Source organism: Falco punctatus (assembly GCF_963210335.1).
Source record: "Falco punctatus genome assembly, chromosome: 12".
NCBI classification, from domain to species: Eukaryota; Metazoa; Chordata; class Aves; order Falconiformes; family Falconidae; genus Falco; species Falco punctatus.
Window position 1 is genome coordinate 27,941,209 of NC_137592.1, and position 26,630 is coordinate 27,967,838.

General features: G+C 44.3%; 1 protein-coding gene and 1 long non-coding RNA gene across 4 annotated transcripts in view; both read right to left on the bottom strand.

Moving 5' to 3' along the window:
* The window catches only part of WDR26 (WD repeat domain 26), a 31,369-nt gene extending 29,701 nt beyond the window's left edge, over window positions 1–1,668 (bottom strand). The window contains exon 1 of one of the 3 annotated variants that reach the window (XR_013931577.1): window positions 854–1,361. Coding sequence is in view for 2 of the 3 variants with exons in the window: in XM_080408740.1 (XP_080264866.1) it covers window positions 854–1,212 (359 nt within the window). In the remaining variant the exon portion in view is untranslated. Of the gene's footprint in view, window positions 1–853 lie in introns of all 3 variants that reach the window. The other 2 variants (XM_080408740.1, XM_080408741.1) reach the window with 2 other exon arrangements.
* Window positions 1,669–2,235: 567 nt separating this feature from the next.
* Window positions 2,236–26,630, bottom strand: part of LOC308072228 — a 35,534-nt gene continuing 11,139 nt past the window's right edge. Inside the window, exon 2 of the long non-coding RNA XR_013931589.1 lies at window positions 2,236–24,911. This is a non-coding gene — a long non-coding RNA (uncharacterized lncRNA). The remainder of the gene's footprint in view (window positions 24,912–26,630) is intronic.

The window sequence follows — 26,630 nt, forward strand, 5'->3', positions numbered from 1 at the left end:
TTGGCTTTAAGCTTTACTCACAGAGTCAGTGTTGTGATTGAATTCTTAAGACTTCCCCCACTCAGCCGGGCGATTATTTTCCCTATTCTGATTTTTAGGAAAGGGCCAACATGCTCCTGTCTGCTCGACAGGTAAGATTACCATGGAGAACGGGTGTTCTGCAGAGGCCTTCAGCGTGCGCGGGGAGGAGGGTTTGCGGAGCCAAACCAGAGGCCCCTTGCGCTGCAGCCCGGCCTGCGCTCACTTCCTCCGAGCTGACAAACCCTATCTTGGAGCTCAGCTGCAAAAAGCCGCCCCCCCCGCCCGGCTGCGGGCTCCATTATGTTTACCCGACAACTTCTCCCCCACTAACGCGTTGGTATTGATCTACCCTTATCGGTGTACGACTCGACTTCCATATTGCCATCGCTGGCGGAGAAGGCTCCCGGCCTGTCCCTTCCAGACACCCAGCCTGGCCGGCACAGGCTTGGAAAAACACATCGCCGGCTCCATGTTTTTTTGGCGAGCGGGCCTGCCCCACCGCTCCGCCCCGCTGCCCGGCGCCGGGCTCTCCCCGCGGGGGACAACCAGCCTGCGGCCGGACAGGTTCTGCCACAACCCCCCCATCCCCGCAGGTCCCTTCGGAGCCCCCCGCCCCGGCTGCCCACCCTCCGCGGGGACCACCGGCCTCCCGCGACCCCGCGCCGGACGCTGCCGCCCCCTCCCCGCGGCGGGGCGTGTGTGCGGGGCCCCCCCGGCCCCGGGGGGCCCCTGGGTGCAGGCGGCCCGGCCGGCGCGGGGAGGGAAGAAGCCCACCCCCGCGGCTGCGCTGACCCTCGCCCACCGCGGCCTCCCGGCCTCGGCGGCCACTTACTTGAGGCCCAGGCCGTGGAGGTGCTGCCCGATCAGCCGGATCACGTCCTCGTCGGACTGCGAGAGCCGCTTCTTCTTCTTCAGGGCGCTGCCGCCGCCGCCGCCCCCCAGCTCCGCGGCGGCCGGGCCGGGGCCCCCGGCGGCGGGCACCCCGTTGTTGACGCTAAGGCCGCCGGGGCTGCCGCCGCCGCTGTTGGCCGAGGGCAGCAGCCCGTTGGCGTGGGCCAGCTGGTCGCCGGCGGCCGTGCCCGTCGAGGCCTCGCCATTCTGGGCGCCCAGGCAGCCTAGCTCCGGGCCCGCCGGCCCCTGCGGCGGCTGCTGCTGCTGCTGCTGGCCCCCTCCTGCCCCGTTGGCCTGCATGGCGCTGCTGACGCCGCTGCCGCTGCTGCCTCTGAGCGGGGCGGCGGCGGGGGCGAGCCCGGCGGGGAGCGAGGGGGACTGGGACGAGGTGAGGCCTGCTCTGCCCGCGGAAGCCCCGGGCTCTCCTGCTCCCTCCACCGCCGCCGCCGGGGAGGCCCGGGCTTTCTTCCGCGGGGGCGGGGAGGCTCCGCCGGTGTCCGAGTCGGAGGAGGAGGAAGCGGAGGCCAGAGTTTCCTCGCCGAGAGCGGCCGTGGTGGGAAGCCGGGGGGGCGAGGAGGGGGGAGGCGGGGGGGCGGCGGGGGTGAGGGGAGGCGGAGCGGGGCCCTGTGCCCCCCGGGGGTCCCGGAGGCAGCGCCGCCGCCCGCTCGGGGCTCCCTCTGGCGATGGCGGCCGCCGCTGCCCTGAGCCCCCGCCCGGCAGCCCCAGGCGCCCGGCCCGCTCCGCTCGCTGCCCGCTGGGTTTGTCTCCTCTGAGCCCAGCTGCAGCCTAATGGAGTCCGGGCCGGGACGTCACAGGAAATTCCTATACTGCCCCCTACACACACTTCCGCCGCCCGGGGCGGGGGGTGGGGTGCGGGCCCCGGAGGTGCCGGGGGGCGGCGGCGGGGCAGGCCCCAGGGTCGCCGCCGGGGCCCCCCGGGTGGCCGCCGCTCGCCCCGCGCCGCGCCCGCCCGGCCCCCGGGCCAGGGGTCCCCGCCGCCGCCTGTGGGGGCCGGGGGGTCCTGCCCGGCGGGTCCCGGCCCCCTGTCAGCGCCGGGGCGATTGCTGGACGGCGGGGACGTGCGAAGGTGCGGGGCGGGCAGCGCGGACGCGTGATGCTGAGCGGGGTTCCTGTGGTTTCCTGAAGCAGTCTGGGGTTTGGGTGTTGTTTTTAAGAAAAAGGACAAATTCTTGGTGAGGTTGCGTCCTGTCGTTGCCCGGGTTGGTTACTGGAAGATTGGGACCCGCTGCTGGCCTTGTCTTTCATAGTTGCCCTGTGTTCTGGCATGGAAGCGGGAGGAAAGCGGCGTTTTTGCTGTAGATCCTCCCAGGAATGTCGGGTGTTGGGGCACGCTTGTCAGGACGGGCCGTCGGGAGACACTTGGGCGTTCTGGAGCTCCCGGTCGGTGCCCCAAGGTGTCTCCTGCCGGCCCCGGCTGTGCCATGGGCAGCAGACTCCCGTCCTCGGTCAGGTCTTGGGTCAAAAGCCATGAGATGGGTGAAATCCCGGTCTTTAAAGATAGCGTCTTGGAACAACACCTTGTGTGTTACTTGGTTTAGAGCCTAGAATTTTCATCTTTGGGATTCTCAAGCTTTTCTCCAAAACCCAAAGGGAAACAACAAAACTTTTTTTTTTCTTTCTTAATGAAACCTGAGATTAACAACATCTGATCATCTTCCCCTTGAGAAGCAGAGGTTTTAGGAACACTTGCTGTTAACCGACTTACATTACAATGGTAGGTTTGGGCAGTAGTGCTTGCTTTCAAAGGAACTTTGAAGAAATCTGACTGAGGGAAACCATGGGCCCAAGACCGGTGGAGAAGTCTGTGGAGAGACAAAATCCATGGAAGGAATGAAACCAGAGGAGATGAGACTGCGCGGAGGCCAGGCCAGCTGCAGCAGATGCTGTACCTTGGCCCTGCTTAGAGGCCTCAAGGTATCTGACTGATACCAGCCAAAGCACTCGAACACCAGAGGGAGAGGCTGGAAAGAGCTTTGTCACTCAGTGCTGCCCAGGTGTGGCTGTAGGGTTGAATTCAACATTGGTGTCATGGTGTCACCAAAACCAGGAAAATTCATCTTCCAGAGAGAGGATTCTGTTGATTTTGGGTTCCTTAGCTCACCAGCCATTGCTGGAGAACACAGTGCTTGTGCTTAGCCACTTCCCCACTGCCATATCTCCTCTCGTCTCCGTTGCCGTCTTTTCAGCATTCTTGATTTCTTCTTCCTCAGTCCTCCCCCTCCCCAGGTGCCATTGCTGAATCTGTAATTCAAAGGTTTGGGTAAAGATGACAGGAACAGTACAGAGAGCAGCACAGACCCTGTGAAGGCACCTGAAAGTGAACTCTGAAGACCAAGACTGTGTTTTCAGGAAGGTGAAGTTGCCCATCGTTCTTTCCTGCCCTGTGCCTCAGTGTCCAGGGCGGGGGTAAAAACCCCTTCCCACCATACCAGTTTGTGCCACTGTCCCTCCAGCTTCTTGCCCTGCCGTGCTGCTCTCACACCTCCTGGAGAGCTGGGCCTTGCCTAGTCAGTCACTGCCTTTGTCACCTGCATGTAGCCTGCTGCTCCTGTCCAGCTGGTACTCCACCAGCTCCTGTCTTGATAACTCTTTGAAGAGCGTATCTGCAATGAAAGAAACCCAGAATCCCTTTTCCTATAGCTGGATGGTATCATATGGGCTAGTGGCTCCATATACCCATCTGTGGCAGAAAAGGGTCTTACAGGATTGCAGTTTCCCCTGTTAATTTTAGTTAAATACTCTCGGGGAGTAAGAGTAGTTTGGAGCTGAAAAGGACCTAAAAGATAACCTTGAAGAAGTACCTATTGCTGCATAAATTGCAGTGAAAGTTCTTGCCCCCCTTTCCTTCCTTGGGGGAGGAAATATCCCAGCAGAAACACAAAGAACTGGAGGAAGAAGTTCATCACTGCTGGGATGGCGCAGGCCCCAGCTCCTGTGCCAGAGTGAACTGGGATGAGACATCTTAAAGTTTCTCAGGATCCCAGCTGACACGAAGGTGTGGAAGGGGAATGATTCAGAGTCCCAGGTGTAAAGAGTATGCCTCAGCCTGACCTTAGCCCACATGTAGAAAGTTCCTGGAGCAGTTCCTGCACCTTTCTTGTTTTGTCTCTTATGGCTTTCCTAGTCATAGGGAAGGTTTTTGCTTTAACTAGTCACCAGGAGGGGGGCTTTAGAGCCAGCTCTGTGCCTAGCAGACCTTCCTCCCTATGCTGCAGCAAGCAATTCAAACAGCTTCCCATTGTATAGACCAGGGGTCCTCAAACTTTTTAACCAGGGGGCCGGCGCGCAGATGAAGTGGCAGGCAGTCATCTGCGGCTGCTTGGTTTCCCTCCCCAACCCCCGGCGGGTGTGTGTGTGTGGTTCTGTAAATACTGGGGGCCAGACTGAGGACCCTGGGGGGCCGTATCCAGCCCGCGGGCCGTAGTTTGAGGACCCCTGGTATAGACTCATATCGTTAATAGAAAAACATTGCAGAAATACTTCTTAGTTATTGTGAAAGTTTAGAAGACCAAAGAGACCAATCGCACCATACCAAAACCAACCGATGAAATGACCATGTGTAGAATATGTTGAACAAGTGGTATCTTTATATGTAAGAAAACTGTCTTGGGACATTTAAGACTAAATACAAATGCTTGAGAAGCAAGAAATCCATCCCTTTTCTAGGTCTGCAAAGTTAAAAAAAAGACACCCTTGAATTTGTCATTTATGGGCTGACTAGAACTGATAAAACTGGCTATTTTCTTTCTCTCTCTCTCCCTCTCTCTCTTTTTTTTTTTTTTTTTTTTTTTTTTAATTTTACTGTAGAGAAGAATGGGGCAGAAAGTCCAATCTGAATAACAGGAAGGAACTCATTCATTAATGGGCTGGGTTTTTTGATAATAACCATATGAGGCTGCCTCTGCAGAGCTGAAATATTACAAAATATTAGAGAAAATTCTGCAGAGATGGATTAGCAGTTGAAGCTGCATGATGAAGGTAATGAATAGTTTGATTCCCTCCTATCAGGTGTATATACGTATACTTTTCCTTCTGCATCAAATTTGAGGTTACTGGAAACAGACCAACTAACAACAAAGAACAAAGGAAGAAATAATAATTTAGAACAATGGCATTTTCCGCAGTACCAGCTAAATAAATGCTTGAACAGGCACCTGCATATGCTTGCAACTTTCAAAAGATGAGCTATGGATGAAAAACAACCAGCTTCCTTAAACAGCATTTCTAGAAAGTATTCAACAGCTAGAGGATTTGTAAGCAAATTACACTACTTCATGCAGAGGATGGTTGGTATTTTAGTAAAGGAATGGCATATGGAAAGCCAAAGCTTGGCTGGAGTTGCAACTGGAAGAGAATATGAAGGGCAACCAAAAAGGGCTTCTACAGGTACATAGGTAGCAAAAGGAAGACAAGGGAAAGCGTGGGTGGTTGACCTGGTGATAAAGATCAAGGAAAAGTCTGAGATGCTCAAGGTCTCCTTCACCTTGGCCTTTACCGGAAAAAAAACCTTCCACATCTCCCAAGCTTTGATGGCAGAGTTTGGGGTAGGAGAAAAAGACTACCTACAGTAGACTAGGATCAGGTTGAAGTCCACTGAATCAAGCTGGCCATATACAAGTCCGGTGGGCCAGGTGGTGTGCATTTGAGTGTTGAGGGGACTGGCCAGTGTTAGAGTGTGCTCACTCCTTACGGCATTTGAAAGGCTGTGGCATTTAGAAGACTGTCGATGACTGAAAAAAAGGCAAATGTTAAGCCTTTAAGTTCAGTTATGCCTGACCCAGCATCACTGACTTCAGGCTTGGTGAGCAAGAGCAAAGCAGAGTATGCCATTTGTAGCTGGTTTGTGTGGCAAGGGTTTGGTAGCAGGGGGGCTACACGGGTGGCTTCTGTGAGAGGATGCTAGAAGCATCCAACAGAGCCAGTGCTAGCCAGCTCTGAGATGGACCCACCACTGGCCAAGGCTGAGCTAATCACCGATGGTGGTAGCACCTCTGCGATAACATATTTAAGAAAGGAGAAAAAAATCTGGCAAAACAACTGCAGCTGCAGAGAGGAGTGAGAATACGTGAGAGCAACAACCCTGCAGACCCCAAGGTCAGTGCAGGAGGGGGAGGAGGTGCTCCAGGTGCTGGAGCAGAGATTCCCCGGCAGCCTGTGGTGAAGCCCACAGTGAGGCAGGCTATGCCCTCAGCCCGTGGAGGTTAGTGGTGGAGCAGATCCCCACCTGCAGCCCATGGAGGACCCCACGCTGGAGCAGGTGGGTGCCCAAAGGAGGCTGTGACCCGTGGGCGGCCCATGCTGGAGCAGGCTCCTGGCAGGACCTGTGGCCTCGTGGGAGACCCACGCTGGAGCTGTGCATTCCTGAAGGACTGTACACCATGGAAGAGCTCCATGCTGGAGCAGTGTGTGAAGAACTGCAGCCCTTGGGAAGGACTCACATTGGAGAAGTTCATGGAGAACTGCCTCCCATGGGAGGGACCCCACACCGGAGCAGGGGTGTGAGAAGGAGGGAGCGGCACAAACATGTGAGGAACTGACTGTAACCCCCATTCCCTGTCCCCCTGCGCTGCTCGGGGGGAGGATGTAGAGAAATCAGGAATTAAGTTAAACCTGGGAAGAAGGGAGGGATGGGGGGAAGGTGGTTTTTCCTAATTTGAGTGGTAATAAATTAAGCTAATTTTCCCCAAGTTTACTCTGTTTTGCCCATGACAGTGATTGATGAGTGATCTCCCTGTCCTTATCTTGACTCACGAGCCTTTTGTTGCATTTTCTCTCTCCTGTCTGGTTGAGGAGATAGATATCAACCTGTCTGGTTGATAGAGTGGCTTTGATGGGCACCTGGCACTCAGCCAGGGTCAAACCACCGCAGCATTTAACCTTGACTTTATTAGGGCTTTTGGTAGAGTCTTCCTCAATAACCTTAAAACTGGGGAATTGTGGACGGGGTGGGCAGACTAGGTGTGTGAAAAACTGCCTGTACCACCAGGCTGGAAGGGCAATGCCTCACTGGTTTGAAGTCTGGCTGATGCCCAGTTAAGGGGGAGCAGGGATCGATACTGGAGCAAGTCCTGTTTGATATGTTCATCCGTGACTCAGGAGGTGGGACAGAATACACCCTCAGCAAGTTTTCAGCTGATCTCCACGTCAGACTGGGGACATCAGTTGACATATTGGAGGCCACACCTGCCATTCAGAGTAGCCTTGGCAAGCTGCAGGAATGGGTCAATGACAACCTCGTGATGGTCAACAGAAACAAGTGCAAAGTCCTGAACACGGGACAAGCTATCCTTATACAATGCTACAGGCTGAGAGCCAACTGGCTTTGGAGTAGTCCAGGAGAAAAGGGCCTGGCTGTCCTGGTGAACAAAAGAAGTTCATCATGGGAGTTCAACACCTACACGGCTGCATTATTGATATACCTAGCAGGTATGTGCTCTTGTGCAACATTGGATATCCACGGTCCAGTTTTGGGTCCTCCAGCATCAGCCAGTTCAGCAGAGGCTGCTACAGTGGTAGGGGCTGGAGCACATGATGTACAAGAAGAAGCTGAGGAAGTGGGTTTGGCTACACCAGGATCAAATTAAAGCATTCACCCTCCTGGAGGGAATTATAAAGACAGCACAAGGCTTCCCTCTCAGATGTGCACCAACAGGACAAGAGACAACAGGACAAGAAGTTGCACCCAAAGAAATTCCAACTGGGCATAAGAAAACAAAAGTTCAAAGTGAGAATGGTCGAGTCCTGGAACACGTTCCAAGAGTGGCTGTGGACTTTCCATCCATGGAGATACACCTAGACCGGTCAAGTCTTTGAGCAACCTAGCTCCCCTTTGAAGATAGCACTGTTCAAAGCAGGAGGTTGAACCAATGACCTGCAAAGGATCTCACACAACTTTGGTTTTGCTCTGATTATAAATACAATACCTAGAAGAATCCCTGTGGTATGGGGGGAACAATATTGGTGACTCAATAATTGTCATGTCTCAGAGGTTACTGATACCGTGTCCCAAAACTTTAGCAGGGACATCATGTTGCCTTGTAGATGAGCTCATGTAGCAAGGATAAGGGCATTAGTGTTATTGTTGTAACCCAACTAAATATTAGGTAATGACACTCTGTCTTCTGTCTGCCAAATTAATGTACATACACTGATGTTGACCTCCGCACTCTCCTAGGCAATCACAGCATGGCATGATAACAAAAATAAATGTCAGAAAGTGCTGAGGATCCCATGTGGTATGGAATGTCCTGTTTAATACGGGGTGTGTCCTCTTATTATATGGTCGATACAATTTCTCATAGGAAGAGCATACATGGCACAGCTTTCCCTGCGTTTGTGTTGCCATAGTTGTCTTTCTGGATGTGCAGGACACCGTGTATTGGGAGCAGTCAGACCTCTCTGCATGGGCAGATAAAACATGCATGTACAAGAGGTCTGATTCCAGACCGGTACTTACTGTGCAACTGCTCCGAGCATGTACAGCAAGACAATATTGCATGTGCTGTAATCTGTCATCACGCTTGCTTTGCATGCATGATTTATCTGTCTGGGACTATCCTAGATATCAGCCTGCAAAATCTGGCTATGCATACTGTGGTATATCGGTCCTTTTCAGATATTTTAAGAAGTTACATGTAGCCAGGATTTGGAAAGATGATAGGCCACCATGTCAGTGCTTCAAAGAGATGTTTCCGCACTTGCAACAGACAGAATAACAGCATGCCTGTACGTTTTTTTTTCCTCCTCACATCTTGGTAGGCATAAATATTCACTCTAATACTTGCTAAACCCCCTTCTGACCATTGTGTGCAGCAGGAGCTGGCAGGTATTCCACAGACAAGCCTAGCACTGATTTTGTCCCGTGGGACTTTCCAAGCCCCTCGTTTATAGTGTCTCCTGTAGTTTGTGTTCCTTAATATTAATGTGTCGATTTCTTAGATGGGTTATCACTGTTTTTATGTGAGATTAGATTTATCCTTCAATTGTTGCAGTTATTTTACTTTTCCTGCTGGACCACTCCCCTACCTTTTAGTTCTTGCTGGCTCTCAAGGCAATTGTTATTTCAAGCTTGTTAATTGTGTCTGCCAACTCCCACATAGCTCCTAGAACCTAACCCTGCGTGGGGTAACACACCACTTTCTATTGCATATCCATTGAATTAGGACCTGCCTCTCCCAGGATGACAGGTACACTAGCTCTTTCTCTCTGTTTTTTCTGGTTTCTCTAGAGGGTTATATTGCAATGAGCTCTTACACCTGGAAGTAAACACTCAAGACTGGGCATGTAGACTGTAGTATCCCATATCCACTCTGGAATGGGCAGAGAGGGGAAATTATTACGTAATCACCAGCAGATTACATCTTAATGTTAAGCTTGTGAATAGCTCCTTGGACCCCTGGGATTACTTAGTAATTTTTTTCCCCTTCTTAATCAGGAATATATGTTTTTTCCTAAGTCCATGTTTAAAAAAAAGCAAGTGTACTGCCAGACCTGCTTACTTGCTTTGGACAAAAGATTAAACGTTACTGTCACAAGAATGCCATTGCACTAGTATTTAAGTGCCCCTTATTTTATGGGAAATCATTAGTTTTTGTTGCAACTGTATCTTTGCTTGAAATATGACTTTCTGTACGAGCTTCTCCATCCTTGTTGGTGCACAGTATTTACATCAGAAATAAAGAGCCACAAAATTAGAGAAAAGATTCCTTCATGTGGCTCCATACCTTTACATAGCAAAAAGTCTTCACTACTTCATCTAGTTTGTAACTGTTTTTCTAGTACATCAGCTCTGGCACTTGCTCTCATACTTAAGACCTTATAAAGTTTCAAATAGCTACTGTAGTAAAGAACCCAAGACACCACCAATAACCCAGCACAGAAGTAATTATTTTGCATGCTTTTTTTAAAGAGTGGCCTGAGATACAGGAGGGACAAACAGAGTTATGGCACAACAGCATAGCGCAGTATTGAAGGCTGATTGCTCAAGCTCTCAGGACACTCAGGCAAGACAGAAGTTCCTTCTGTAGCTAACGGCAAGCGGTAAGATGTCAAACCCATGTGATCTGATGACCTTTAAACGTAACATTATGATTTCCCGAAAAGTTTATTCAGATCCTTTTCCAAAGGCTCCTAGTATCTTACAGTTTAATTTTTTTTTTGTCTTTGACTATTATATTTGGGTCTTCCGTATTAAACCAAACTAATTTCTTGAACAGAAAGTATAACATTCCCCACATTTTCTGAAATACTTGGGTTTTTTGAAGGGGGTACAATCTGTGGAATATAGGCATAGATAGTTTTTACTGACACTTGTCTGCGGCAACTAATACACTTTATTTGAATCTTTGCCTCACAAATAATATAGTAATTTCAAATACATGTGGATTAAACCTTTATGCTTTTGTGGCTTCTCTCTTAAAGGAGAGTGTCAAGAGGGTTTCTGAAGCATGTTGTGGTAGGTAGGCTTTACTGACATTGATTTGGCTGCATTACTCATTACCAGATTGACTAATGGGAAGGACACCCTATATATTGTCATTCCTATTTTTATCCATCAGCACAAGATGATACAACATGCTCAGTTACGTCTGTAGAATTTTCTAATTAATTCTTAGTTTTCTATAAATACTAACGCATTTGTTGTAAGCACCTCCTAGTTAATAGCACTTCTTCAGAAGGCCACATCTGAGAGAGGAGTGTGTCCTGCTGCATACACTCAGAGCTGGGAGGCACAGTGGGAAGTAGTTCCAGCTGGAAGGAGGAAAGGGAAGTTTTGTAAAATTAGGATCAAAGGCTTGGGGTTTTAAATATTTCAGTGCACATGTAGACATACTTCCGCAGGTAGTACTATTTGCTGCATTTTCACAGTTGGAAGCTGATATTATGAATTATAACAAATCTGTCACCTCGAAGTAGCTAACTATATTGCATGCCATGGCCACTCAAAATGTCAGAGTGTGTGGATAACTGGCTAGCTGAAAAGGGTCACATAGACATAGTCCAGCTGGCTGGACAAAAATGCACATCGCTCTCAGCTTATCTGAAGTAAAGCAAAAATATAACAGGAAGATTGCGGTGGGAAAAGAATGTTGCAGGTGGGAACAGATAACTACAGAAGAGAAACTAGGGGCAGGCTTGATATTTAGGCAACTAACCAATAATGAGCTTAACTTTTGTAATATGTATGAGCTAATTATAACAAGGCATAAAAGGTGACTGTAAGGGACAATAAACGAAGTCTGCTGATCACTCATATTGAGTGACTGTATCTTCCCTCTGTCGTGACAAAAGTGCACCCTGAAATGAGCTCAGGATTTCTCTCCTAAAAACAAAGGGTGCTGTCCCTGAAGCTAAAAGAATCCCCATGTGTTGTTAGAAGTCTACTGCCAAAGACATGTAGTGCCAAAGACAGCTGAACAGAACAAATTTCATTTTGCCAGGAGCATTGACACAAATGCAAAGTAGGTAGCTTGATAAATCTGCTCTGCTGTTACTCTTGTAACAATGGTATTAGCAGGAAAACCTTGATGGAACTTCATTTTTAAAAAACATGGTTCATGATATTCACCCAGCCTGACTTTATACATCTCTAAGTTAAGCATTTAGCTCAAGCTATTTCTCTAGGCTTCCTCTGGGGAGATGGAGGCACCTACGAAGGTGATTCATCCCAGATACTTTAGGATGAGATGAATCATTCCAGCATTTTTTTCCATTGACATTAGGGGGAGCCTAGCCCAGCTACATCAGGCTACATCACCAACTTGTAGGCGAGTAGAGTGAAAAGAGATGAGTTCTGTCCTAAATTCTACCACTGTAATGGTAGAGTTGAAAATACAAACAGTGTCACCACGGGTGACAGATGCCAACGTGCCATTGACAGCCGCAGTAAGTTATGACAGTTAAACCCCTATTACTGGGAGGCCAACCTGCGGCTCATCAATCGCGTGCAGCTCAGAAGCTGAGTTGAATCCATACTGTCACATCACTTCTTGGTGATCTGTCATCATCTCTCTTCAAGGTCATAATGGTTCCTAATACTCAGCTGTGGGAGAATACTGGCCAGGAAGGGATGCTGAGGGCAATATTGACAGATCACCTGAAGAAGAAAGCAGGTGTTTAAGGACATCCTCAGGAAAGATCCTAGGATGACCTTCAGGGATCTCTGAGGATCTAGACCTACTACCTTGAAGCTACTCCCAGGGCTTGCCATCCTCTTGACTCTTCAGGGTATGTGCCTTGAGACTCTTGGGCCTAGCTAGGCTCCAATATATGCAGTTCGTTAGACAGTAAAGAGTAGTCACTGCTGCTCAGTTAGTTTTGTTGCTTTGAAAATATGCACATTATTAAACTATATTAAATATAGAAATATTATGATACTTGCACAAGAACAAAAAATAAGATGAAAGCTTAGTAACTTTTACTGATTAAATGCAGTAAGCATTCTGAATATACAAAACTGCCAGCAGTTTCTTATTATTCCCACCATCTCTTTTCCTTTGTAAGAACAAGAAAAATCAGCTTTCTCAACAAAACTTTGTAATATGCCCTTTTGTTCACTAAACCCATTGAATTTTCATATTAGTTCTTAAATTTTGTAAGGTCACTTACACTGTAACATATATAACATATACTTGCAACATTTTCTTTGGCAATATTTTGGTAGTATTATTTCAACATTGAGAAGAGACTTAGGATCATCTACTTCATTGTTATAAAAGCTTGACCATGCAGATACCTTAAAATGTCTGGTACCAACACATTATGACTTTGTTGCAGTTCTATGAGATATTTGATGCTAAAACATCCTTAAGCTGTCTTCTACACAGAACTAATATATTACTGTACAACTTGGTTTTATCATTCATTAAATATTAATATTTTTGATCAATTTTTTAAACAAAATATATACCCACTTTTATGTGAAAATAAGATTATGCTACTTTACATATATACTGAAGTTTGTCATAGGAATAACAATTTTAGCTATGCCTTTCAATACCTTTAATGTTTTTTATAATTTTACCTACTAACCTGTATACCTATAAACAATAATTTAAATTATAAATAATTTAATGTATGTAAGAACCGCAATGGATAATTAATCTGAATCTTTTCAGCTACAGCTATTCTGAAAACAGTAAGTTGAGGCAGATTCAGATTGTCAACAGAACTGCTTCCATGATTTTGCTTTTGAAACAAGTCTTTTTGAATAATACTGCAATGTTATTGCACTATCAGGTATTTTCCAAACATAATTAAAATAATTCATTTTTTAATGAAGCCTTCTAGAAGGCTCAACCTGCTGAATTTTATGTTGGGATTTTGTAATCCTTAGGGAACAGTGCTGCTCCATGTTTCAAAAGGGAGCATTTGCAGGGGCAAGGCAATATAAAGCCTCTGAAATGGGGAAGTTTTGCTGCTTGGATACACATAATCAAAATAAGATGTAGAAATCCTGTCTTCAGTGGTATTCAACCCGTGCTGATTTATGCTTTTCTTTTCTTATAATCCGTGGACATATATCAGTCTTCTCATTTCTAAAAAAGTTTTCATCAAAGGTTGTCACATTGAACTATAATTTTATTTGTCATTACATTGGATTTCTCTTTGTTCAGATCAGGCTGTAAATTTTTCTTCCCATTTTTTTAGAGGTTTGCATAGGCAGGAAAGAGTATCGTATTGTTCTGAGTGACATTGACATGCAAATAAATAACACTGAAACTTGGAAGAGTGTTAATTAGAAATTATTATAACCTGACGGACCTGACTTGGCATTATGGTATCTTGACAAACTGGCTTTTTATTCTTACGCGTGTCTGATTTGTGTTTGTGGTGGGAAGCTAATGATTTCATGGAATTGTTTGGCTTAATCGTGTTTTCTTTACACTGCAGAAGTTTTATGTGAGGAAGAATAAGTAATACCAGAGTGAGGTTCACGGGGTATGACCCGTAGTAATTACCCCAGATAATATTTGGTATAGATTTCTATTTTATTAAGTTCAGGTAGATGATGTATTGGGCTTGTTATTTGTTTACTTAAATGAGATGTATGTTGGTTTAAGACTGGCTTCTACCTGCGTAATTCTACTGGCTTCAGTGCAGGTTTTTTTTGTAATTCTTATTGGTGTGAGGTCACAGTAGGGTCCACTGAAACAAATTAGCATTTATTGAATGATGTAATTCATCAACAACAACATAAGAGACTAGCTGTTGTAACTTCTGATCACAGTGCCACCATTGCAGCTCTGCAGAAGAGCAATTTAGGTGGCTGTGAACAAGAAGGGCCACTGTGTCTAGCTGGACTGGAATCTCACTGAAAGAGATCCCTCAGTTAAAAGAGAAGCAGATCTTATCTTTACATCCATATGTTCTACATAGACATCAAAAGGCTATTTCTTAAAGTCTTTGAAGTGAGATGGGTCTAACATTTGGCCTACTCCTCATTCCAGATGCCACAAGGACACTGGGCTGTGGGCTGGGGCTACGGAAGCCACAGCTCTCCCTCCTTAGCCTGCCTTGCCAGCTGCTGGCCGCGCTAATTAGCTGGGGTGGAGCGCCCTGATGACACACCTATACAGCATCTTGTTTTGGAGTTAGCTGGCAGGAGTGCTGCGCTGAGCTGTGCAGTCATATCCTACATTTAGCCATTGGTTTATATGAGTAATACGTCAGGTAGCTAAACCAGAGTTATTCAGAATGTGTAGCACAGATGATGCAAATACCAAACAAACACTGTAGGACCCTGCGCCGTGGCCGGGGCTGTGTTCAGTAATTGTTGGTATGGTGTGGTGTGTGGGGTTGTGAGCAGCACAGGAGCATTCTCGATATGATATATCATACTGTCCTTTTTGCACCTCCTCTTCTTCATAATTTTTTATAATATTTCAGGAAGAATTCCTGGAGGTTATTTTTTCTGTTTCCCTAGAAAGGGATGTGGTAGTAGCCACAATTCAACATTACGTTACATTGCATTACTTACAGTACCTAAACACGATATTTTTAACATCCGTGTACTAGTAATCCTTAGAGGCCCAGGCAAAGTGAACCCTATTTGTGTGGATATTTAGTACAAGCATAAAATGAACGTGTGTCTAAGCTTACAGTTTAGAAAGAGGAGACAAAATGGGAAGGTAACATAAACAGAACAGTCTGAATAGGGGGTGTTCCACTGTAGGTTTTTTGTTCATGTTGGCATCAGCCTTTCAAACTATTGGAAGGGAAGTTACCATTGAGATGTAACTTGTGATGGGAAGGGGAAAGGGAAGAAAAATGGTGGCACAGTACTGTGAAGGGAAAGGGCAGAAAGAATAAATCTGAATCAGAGAAGCTTTTGGTAACTGACTTCATAGAAAAAATACAATACCAAGGGGAGAAAAAGTTCATGGTCAAGTCACATGAGGAGTCCGTCCAAAATTTCCAAATAGGTTGCTGATGCTTGCTGGCAGCTTTTAACTTCAGCTGGAAGAAAAGAGCCTCTTTTCTCCACAAACCAGAATTAATCTGTAACGCTTTTCTCTTCCAACTCAAGTGACTTGTGTTAAGGGAGCAGCTTTCAGACAAGGACCCTGGACTGAATCCTGTTTGGGTAGAGTGGAAGATTTCCAGCTGTATTTTAAAGCACCATTCACCTCTTGTGTCTGAACTGTTAATTTGCAGTGGGGTCACTCCCAACTTACACTACTGCTAGGACATTAATGGTCTAAATAACTGCACCTGCTATGTTAATGAAAGTATGTGTAATAGCCCCAGTAATTTAGAAAATTAGGTATTGTGTTGGGGTGGGGAGGAGGAGAGAAGGGTATAAGGGGTAAGAACTTGGTCAAAAGAAATATAGATTTCAGATCACTTGCTGTATTATTGCCACAGTGTTATCAGTGCTACTTGTATAATGCTTTCAGTATTTTACTGGCTGTATTCAGCTTTGCAGTTGAATGTGTTGAAGAGTGGGAGGGCTTTTTGAGTAAGGAGAGAGGGAACTGGAATAACGTTAATAAAAGAAAAAACAACCCCCAATACTTTCTATTTATTTGCTGGCAGTGTTTTAAGATTGTGAGGTTCATTTAAGACCGATCCCTAGTAGAAGATAGGCCATTAGACATCCTTGAATCATAAAATCACAGGAAAACAAGAGTGGAAAGGACTTTGAGCAATCCATTCCTTGCTGTGGTCTGTGAACATGTATACCAGTATGATTCCTAATAAATGTTTGTCTAACCTGTTTTTGAAATCCTTCACAGCCTCCCCAAGCAATCTATTCAAGTCCTTAACTATGCCTACTGTTAAAAAGCCATTTCTAATGTCTAATCTAAACCTCCCACCTGCAGTTTACACCCATTACTTCTTATCGTGCCATGCTGGGCATGAAGAACAGCTTAATTCTCTTCTTTGTATCCATCTTTTATGTGTTAGATAATGCTTACATTCTTCTGAGTGTGCCTTTTGCATACATCTGGACTTGGACGAAAATAGGTTAAAGGCAAAAATGGGGAAAAAATACATTTCTGGCTGACAGTCATTTCAGTCATTCAGTCAGCAAGTGTCTGAAATGGAGGAGCTGGAAAACCCTGGGCAGGGCAGGGTGATTTGCTGAAGGCAAACTGGGGCCCTAAACATCATGCACGAGAGAGAGGCTGGTGCCTGCCATGTGTTGCACATCTCTATGACAGTGCCTGTTTGGCATTTCTGTCTCACCTGCCCATGTCTCAGCCTGTATCTCTCACCCATCACCTGAACTGTGGCCAAGAACTGTAGGTGCTTCTGTCAAGCCTGATTTTCAGGGATTAAGTTAGTTCTCTGCTTCCATTTTTAGCTCTCTCCGTTTCTGAAGTCAGAGGTGGGTAAGCAAAAGTAGGGAATGAGAAAACTTGAAATGTGGCAGCAGCTACAAGTTGCCCAGTTGGTAAGGACGGTCAGAATTAGGGTCACACTCCCTCATTTAGCCCTCAAATGTCAAACTCCAATATATGCCAGGAAATACCTTCCTCCTTCCTTCTTCACATCTTACAGGTCCTGACAAAGATCCCCAAAACTCTATTGTCCAGAATGATCCCAAACATGAGTCCCTGACTGACCTCATCACCTGCTCCAGACCAGTATCCCTCAGTACTCGTACTACAGAGGCTTCCCAAGCATCCTGCAGACATTGCGGTGGCCTCAGGCACCTAGAAGCACCAGCCTGCAGGTTGTGACACATTTTGGCTTTCCACTGTGTCCTCTCCCAAACAGCCTACAGCCACGCCAGCCCTTCCTGATGGTATTTGTTCAGAGTGTATGGAGTCTAAATTGAGGCTTTATGGTTACAAGTTTTAAATTATATAGTATGGTGGCCTGTACAATTGCAAATTATTTACTTGGTGCTGCCTACACTTTAGATGCATGGAGCAGCTCTCCAGTACTCCAGGTATAGGGTATACACGTGGGTGGGTGGGTGAAACTAGCCAAGCAGATACACTGCTCATCTCGTGGGGTTAACATGGGCTTGTCCCTTCGGAGCTGACAATTGCACAAAGCCATGAAGCAGTAAACATGATTTAAAGCTGTTGTTTGCAAACTTGATTAGGCACTGATTATACTGGGGTCACATTTTCTCTTCTGTGATGAAGGCCACAAACTTATTTTTAAATTAAAACCCATGAAAACTCATGTTATTTTGCTAGTTGAGTGATTCTGAGAGCTAGGACGAGAAGCATAAGGCTGCAGTGCTATGTATACTGCCAAAATGTTTAGACTCTCTTTGAGTGAATGGGTTTCTTAAAAAATGGAGAGGAAATAATTGATTCTCTTGCTGCTTAAGTTTTGAAAGAGAATGCCCATGGAAATTATTCCTCAAGTCCATGAAGTCTAGAATTGCCTCATTCTACTCTAGCAGTGAAAATACCTCACAAACGGGCAGTGTGACAGAATCTTACCTGTAGACTAAATATGAAAGACAATTCTCCATTTTGCTATAGTTTCTAAAAGACCACAGTTTGTCTTAACTGTGACTGATTTTTATTTTTATTGAGGAAACTGTTTCCTCATCTTGGAATGGGTGTGGCTATTAATATTACGGGTATAGGAACTGGCATTATCTCTGTCGATATGAATCTGTTTTGAAACAAACCTGGAAAATTCCTCCAAGCATAGAGTTTACTGTTGATAACTGTGACACCCAGTGGTCATTTAAAGAACCATAAAAATGTGGTATAGAATGATTGCAGTGAACCTAAAGGCTACACAAAATTACACAATAAATACGTGCTTTTAAGAGTAGTACTCTTTTCCTTGGTAATGTTTACAGATGGCAAAATTAAGCTATTTTAGGAGTTGTAAGACTTTAATCCATTTAGTTTATGGTTTACCATATTTAACAAATATCTCTATATGTCTGTATTTACTTGTACAATGCATTTTAATATCTTGTGAGACTGAGGTTACAACTCCGATAAAACACACTGGATGACTGACAAAAAAGTTGCTTAATCACTATGAAGTATGAAATGGCTTTTAATTCTTGTTGGCAAGAAGCTGGCTCAGAAGAAGTCTGGGAGATAAAGGGACCTTGTTTCCCCTCCTTTGTTTGCCACTGACTCATTGTGTGGCTTACAGCAAACTGCTTGTGTGCATGGCTGATAAGTACTTCAGTCAGTATGTTCATAAAGGTGCAAGATGTAATTAGTATTAGTCTAGGCGGCATTCACCTGCAACCATTTATGCCATAGTCAAGAATGATTAAATTATATGCTGTATTTAATGTGTCATATTTATATTCTGGAGCATAATATTACTTTATGAACTGTGTTCTATTGCAGAGCACCAGATAGAGATTTAGTCCCATATACCTGGTAAATTAAATTCTATTGCTTATGGATCACTGACCATAAAATATTTAATCTTGGTGGCATGTTTTAAAGAAAGGAATGCCATCAAAAATCATAATACCTAATTGCAGCAGGCCAAGCAGCACATGCCCGTTATATATATTTTATATCTATTGTTTAGGAATGTCTCATGGAACTACGCAAGCATTTTCTGACAGGTAAGATTAAGAGTTACACAGCAAAAGGAGCAACGTCAGAAGGCATCCACTTACAGACCTGGAGATTAGACAGAGCTGCGAAGTCAGTTATTGCCTAAGGCCCTCCTCTTGGCTGCATTAGCTGCAGCTATACTGTGTGCCTCAGGAGAGCTCTTCAGCTCCCTGAGCACATGCGCTCAGTGTACATCTAGAATTGGGATGACATCTGAATTCCCACCACTTATTCATTTCTACCCTACCTAGTTTCCACTCAGGGAAACTGTGGCCAGAAAGGGAGCAATGAGACTTTCTGGCAAGTCCACTCCTATCGGGGTGAGGAGAGAACCAAGACAGACAGACAGGCAGGCAAGCCGAAAGGCTGTGTTACAGCATTACTTTCCAAGAACATCAATATTAAATTTTTCACACTTCTTTTTTTTTATGACCATCAAAGTTTCATATTTAACAGGATCACATGTAATAATTGTCATAACCAAAATCCTTAAATGCTGAATTCAAGATAAAAACTACCTTAAAACAACTGCACAGGTTGGAGCTAAATTGGTTTATAATGAAAAATATAGAGTTTTTATATGTCATTACTTGGATTCCTGTAACATTCAGTAGTCCGTGTTCCACACCCTGCTGTCCAGATCTTTATAAGGACACAAAGAAAAGGTTAGTTTCTACTCTCAAAACTTACAGTCCAAAGATACCTCGGGTAACAATAGATGGAAACAGAAGAGCGCACCCAAAGCAGATGAAGTAACGCTTCATAAGACACATTGTTTACTATGTAGACTAACAGATTGTCACCTGGTGTTCTTAACTGCAGGATGAAGAGTGTTTTTGTCATCCAGCTTCTGATAAGAACAAAAGTATGTGATACAATGTTGTTCTAATGTAAGAATGTATACTGGTGCTTACTGATATACATTTTTACACTTGGTACAGTTCTAGTTTAGTCTGTGGAAGGAGACTGTAAATGGATCTTTTGGTCTTTAAACTATAAATTTTAAACTATACTTTAAACTGAAATATGGATATTTGCTACATAGATTTGTTTTTGTTTAGTGTCCCTCCACTGTTTATTCTGTGTTTGAATGCCTTGAATTTTGGCCTGGGTCATAGATGCTTACTCTTGCATATTTTTCTTTAATATTACATGTAGCTTATTTCAATCCTCCCACTAGGTTTCTTTGTTGTTGCTTTTTAGCCTTAAAAAGTTGGACTGTAGTCCTCACAGACTGGACAAATCATGTTAGAAACCAGTTTGTCTTCTACTTTGTTTATAGCATTTTTGCTAGGCAGCATAAACAAAGCCTTAGGCAATTTGCCATCCAATTCTAGACAGGATGTCTAACAAGCCTAGTAAGTGCAAGAACTTTTGTTTACATTGTAAACCGAGTTTGCCACCCAGTTCTGTATTCTGTATTAGTCTAAAAGTGTTTTCTTATCCTGTAAGAACAAAGCTACAACTAACAATACGCAAATCTGCATGTTAAGGTAAAAGAAGATCCACATATACGCTAGCTGGAAGAAATGCGTTCCAGTACTTGAATTACAAGAAAAAGAGCATGCTGAGAGAAGAAAGAATTCTGACATGTATGTTGATATTTATCTTAGTTTATGCGTTGGGAAAAGCATGCTTGGAAGAGCATGCATAGTGATGTATTTTATCCCTTTGTGCACACTGGGGCCTGGCATACACTGGAAAGGAATCTCCTCATATTTATTAATTGTTTTAAATGTTATTAATTGCTATGATGTAGCAGACCAGTGGCTCATGAAGTGTCTCTGATGTCTCACTGAAACCAAATGTTTCAGATACAGACATAAATATCACAAAATACACTTTTCCCAATAAAGCTACACCCTTACTGATTAGCCGGTGCCCTGAGGTCTAGTGATAATGAGACCTTCTGACTTGAACCTCCACACTCATCCTTACACCACCCTTCTGTGACAAACCAGCTCTTTGAGCACTCAAGTTCATTTCAGTAGTTAAAAATTAGCTCCTCACTCTCAAGAGCATTGAGGCCTGACTCTTTACAAGTGGAGGCTCCTGGATACACACATTAATTTATTCATTTCAGAGGAAAAAAAATAAAGGAGAAAGAAGAGAGATTGGGACTCGAAAAAGAGCAAGAAGGTGGCTGCAGGAGCAGCCCCAGAGCCTGGGAGCAGGGTGAGCTGCAGTGCTCTGTTGGGAGATCAAAACAAGTGGATCCACCCTCATAATCTTCTTCTTGCACAACCCCTGACATGGCTGTGTGTAGATGTGTTTCACCCTGACCCTCAAAAGAGGTGAAAAGAGGACAGACGGCCGATTTACACAATGGTCAGAGGAGACAGAAGTGACTTTTTAGACTCAGCCCTTGCAGCCAGAACACTGAGTAAAAGAACAGATATAAAGGATGTAGTAAGCAAGTTGATTTTGTATCAGGGTGCAACATTTAATAATTAGCAGGCCAAACTTCTGCCTTCTGGTGTTTTGAATGCCAAGGTATAAAAATAAAACATGAGAAGTACAAAATAGGATGTCTAAATGGTGAGAATGAGCAAGATTTTATAAAGGATGTTTGCTTAAATACTGCCACAGCAGATGTAATACAGATGATACCATCTCATTAAGTCACAGGAGTTTGAGAGCTGAAAATGACCATTTAGGATTTGTGTGTATAAATGTCAGAGAAGCCAGATGAATTCTTTTCTCTTGAAGTTGAAAAACCTTCTCACACCCTTCAAGTGACAGAAATTTCATCTTGTTCACCAGAAAGCCTTTCCAGAAGAGTTGGTGACACGTAGTCTCAATGTCAGTCCTAAAAGCCTTCCAACACGAGGAGAATATGAAATGATGAAGCATCCTCTGCTGTGTGTCTCTTTGAAGCACAGCACAGTGCCATCTCCGCAGGCAGGAATACAGGTGCCGGTTTCAGTCATGAAACACTCCTGTTGTGGAAAGACAGGACCGTCCCTTCTCTGTGGAGTCTGTATGGGTTTTTTTCATCTTCAAGCACAGACAGCCAGGGGAGGAAGTAACTGACTGACCGATTCATTGCTGTGACTACCGAACAAAAACATCTTTAAAGAAATGTCTTTGAGAATAAACAGACAAAATTATCCGTTGTTAGCCTGCTGTTGATTTACAGCAGAAAATCACTTCAGCATTCTTCCTCGAAAAGTCCTGTCTGCTGCCCTGCAGAGACTCATATGGGGCACTGTAGCTTTGCTTCGTCATCACTTACATTGTGCAATATGCCAGGAGAAGTACAGGGAAGGGACAAGAAACCAATGGAGAAATTAAAAAAGTTAGTGATATAAAATCTTGGCGATTGATTATAGCAGGATTTCAACGCAGCTGTGCTAGAAATGTGCTGTAGTACTTTGGACAAGCCACTGCACCTGTTGGCACCTCACACCCTTGTTTGATTTAGCCAGAAGTTTCATGATTAGCTTAAGCCATCTAAGACTGTGCTGCTGCCAAAAGGACATTCCTCCCCTTTCTAGCATCAGGCCATGCACCCACATGACCATAAAATAAACTGATCCAACTGAAAACTAGCTCGGGGCGGGGAAGGGAGGGGATTTGCTTCTAATTGAGTCTGAAAGTTAAGCAAGCCCTGTGTTCTGCCAGATGGTTGCTGGTGCTACTGAAATGGATGAACTGGGCAACAAGTGGCTAGACGGCGGGAGAAGTTACGAGAACGACCCTCAACAGCATCGACATTCAGCAGGTGTCATTTCATCCAGTCTCATTTTAAGTGGGTACATCTACTTTAGCACGTAGTGTGGCCCAGGAAGATTCGCTCAGTAGAGAGAAATGGGTTGTGCTGCCATCCCAAGAACTGTGCTGTGTGCATTGGAGGGGTTTTACTTTGGGTTAGCCCTACGCTTGTCCCATGCAGGAGCTTGGTGTATCAGGTATGCTCCTGGAGCATGTCTTCCAGTTTAGTTCATACGAAAGCTGATGTAGATGCACCCACTATGTACCTGGGGGTAGCACTGGTACTAATATTTTTTGAGAGCTCTAGACACCATTATAATACAAAAGTATTATATTATAGAGTCTGTTTAAACTCTCTTTGGGGGTAAGAGGCAGGAACATAGCAGATCCAGTGCTGAGTGATGAAGAGAGACCACAAGGATTTCATGTGGGTTTATTCCCACAAAGGGCCCAGTCTGTTTTGGGGTCCTGCTTTCCAGCAATGGAGGTGTGCCAAGGCTGAAGCTCAGGTCTTTGTGCAGTTCTTGTGATGGCGCATTCAATGCTTTTCCCCTGATTGTGATCATTACTCCACCAACATACAGCTCTGCTTTTCTCAGCTCCTGGATGCTTCACCAAAACAGTCTGTGGACTCACACTTGAGTTGAAACATGCCTTTTTAAGCAGCATCCGTAATTTGCCCTTTGGGGGTGTTTTGTGCTGTTCAGTGCATTTAATGTATTATTTTTCATCGGGCACTCTGGCAGTGAAAGAAAAGACAGCAGGGGGCACCAAATCTGCATAATTCTGCTAAAATGACAACATCCAGGGCCATGCTCATAAAATTGCAGTTATTATTGCATACTTTCGGTTTAACATCTGGAATTTCTTTCCAGCACTGATACTTTCTAAGATAACTCTGCTTCTCAGGAGCTACAGTGGTTGGTGAACGTGGGGGTGGAGTTCCCACAAATGTAGAAATCTGGGCCAGCAGCAGACCTTTTTCCTGTCAGTTGTCATCTCACTCCCTTGGGATTGTGCTGTAGGCCCAGGAAGATGCTCTCTCTAATACCAAATTCGGGAAGCTGTTTGTATTGGCAGAATTGGATTAACTGAAGGCTTTGCCTTTCAGTTCCAAAGTATGCTGGTATCAGCGCTTTGACAAGATTTTGTGCTGAAATCAGTGTTGGAATTCCTGAAGAACTTAACTTCTCAATGGCCATGCAAAATACTTTTAAGCCTGCAATAAGTGATGTAGCTTAACTCTGCCTCTGTTCTTTTGTAGAAGCTGAAGCCCAGCTTTCTTACAACTTTTTAATAAAAAAAATAATCTGCGAAATAAAAATGAAACACAAAATATAATTTCTTATGGTTATTTCAATATTGGTTTAAATGTAGTCTATGAGGTATGGATCTGATTCAAAAGCCTTCTTCATGTGAGTGGTTCACACTCATGGAACACCTGTGGGTACACTCAGAAAATTAAAACCTAATATTTGTATGTGTAATACATACGTATTATTTGTATTTTGGAAGTGCTTCAGGACTGGATCTTCATTTGATAACATACAAAGACAAGTAACACTGCAATTTAGCAGACACTTCGAGAAATCTATTAATTGGGAACTACTAGTAGTGTATTTCTATTACAGCTCAGGGACCAGGAAGATGAAAAAACATGCTCAAGCCTTGCTGAGATATTCACTACATGATTTCTTTCTGCCTTGCATGCCCAATTTTGGATTCCTATTCTTCTAAATCTACAGTCACTTTCCTTGGAAAAATAGAAAAGAAATAGAATAGAGAGAGAACAAGGCAGAAAAGATAGTCATGTGACTAAGATGAGAGCCTAGGACTGGGGCATGATGGCTCATTCTGTGGCTTTTGGTAAGTCATTTTAGGGTCAGATTCATGAAATCATTTAGTTATTTGAATTGTAAATTCAACTGGTTATGTGCACGCCTAAGTAAGCAGTGCTTCCAGGCTTATTTATCTACTTTAAATGTAATCTTTCATTGCATAAAAGAGTTAAACAACATACCTGCTAAGCCTTCCAGAACAGCATGTTCTTACAGGTACTTGCTATTGTTTCAGACAGCAGGAAGATAATGTCTTGTTAGATGACCAAAACTCAGATGATAGCAGCTGCACTGGGGTATATTAACAGCTCCGTAACGAACAACGCCTCTCATGCTCTGTTAAACCCATGGTGCATGCTCAGCTGATCTGTGCAGGTACAGTCAATCCAGTAGAGTTGATTCAGTGATATTGGCAGATCTGAAATGTTAAAAGCAGAACCAAGAAATCATGTATGCTTTCCTCCAAGGAGGTATCTCATCACTGGATTACTCTGCATGAGTGATACACATCAGTGGTTTACTGAGTCTTATCATAGCATTTTCTGTTCAGGGTTCATAAATTTTTTAAATTCATGAATTTTTGACTGTGCAGTTTCACAGATTCACTGACATTACAGCATTACTGTGAAAAGTACATTAAATATTGGGAAGAGTACTGATACTGCTGTAATGGGGCTTGCATAAATATCTAGCATAAACAGTCTACATTCCCATTGATTTCACTTCACATGAAAGGTTCTAGCTGGTAGTGGGGTTTAATCTTCTTTCTAAAATTTATCTACCCCATCCATCAGGTATAATATCAGGAGAAGCAGTCGGAATATTGGGACTTAAAAAAATGTAGGTTTTCTCTTTGTTTGAGGGACTAGATATAAATTTTTAAAATGGATTTCAGATATTGTGCTTCCCTAAATCTCAGGAAACCTTTTGAAGAGACTCGAATAAAAGATAGGAGATTATTTGGTCAGAAAAATGATCACATGATGAGAGGGCTGGAGCACCTCTCCTATGAAGACAGACTGAGAGAGTTGGGGTTGTTCAGCCCAAAGAAGAGAAGGCTCTGGGGAGACCTTGTAGCAGCCTTTCAATATATAAAGGGGGCTTATAAGAAAGGCAAAGACTTTTTACTAAGGCCTGTAGTGACAGGACAAGAGGCAATGGTTTTAGACTGGAAGAGGGTAGACTTAAATTGGATATAAGGAACACATTTTTTATGATGAGGATGATGGGGTGCTGGAACAGGTTGCCCAGAGAAGCTGTGGATGCCCCATCCCCGGGGGTGTTCAAGGCCAGGTTGGATGGGGCTTGGAGCAGCCTGATTAGGTGAAAGACGTCCCTGCCCATGCGGGAATGTTGGACTAGATGATCTTCAAAAGTCTCTTCCAACCCAAACCTTTCTATTAGTCTATGATTTAGAGTGTGTTAGGTAAGGTAATGAGTCTCTGGTTTCTAATTTATAACCAAATCTAGCTAACCATCCAGTCTTAGATGCACGACATTTTCAAATGTAGGTTGAGGCAGCATAGTTTGGTTGACATTTTTATGTGACTATTAACATTGTGTTGGGAACATACAAGTTCAGGAACATACTCTCATTTCCTTACCAATAGAAAAGTCTTTCTAATTTATAATTTAAGTCACTTTTTGTAATTTAAGACCATTACATTTTATTCTATTTTTAGTGGGCAAAGAATATTATATTGTATTTCCACACTCACTATACCTTTACATATTTGAAGACTGTTTTCATGCGCATCTTCAGAATTTACTTCAGGTGAAATGAGCTCAATTATTTCTGCTGCATCTCAGAGGCAGTGTGTTTTACATCTCTAATGTCTCCTGAATTATCTCCAACCAATGCACTTGGTTTTCACAAGCGTAATGTCCCAAAATGTTATTACTTCACACCTTTAGTGCTACATTTTGGCTTATATATCCCAGTACAATGTTTTCTGTTTTCATCTCAGATAGGTACTATTGACTCATGTTCAGTTTGTGGTAAAACATGCAGCTGCTTTTCTGAGGACTGCTGCATTGTGTTGGGAAAACGCAGCTGGTTTTGCTATTCATGATAAACCGTCAAAGTGGAAGGATTTTGCACATGGGATTGTGTAGGATTCTAGCTCAGGTCTAGCAC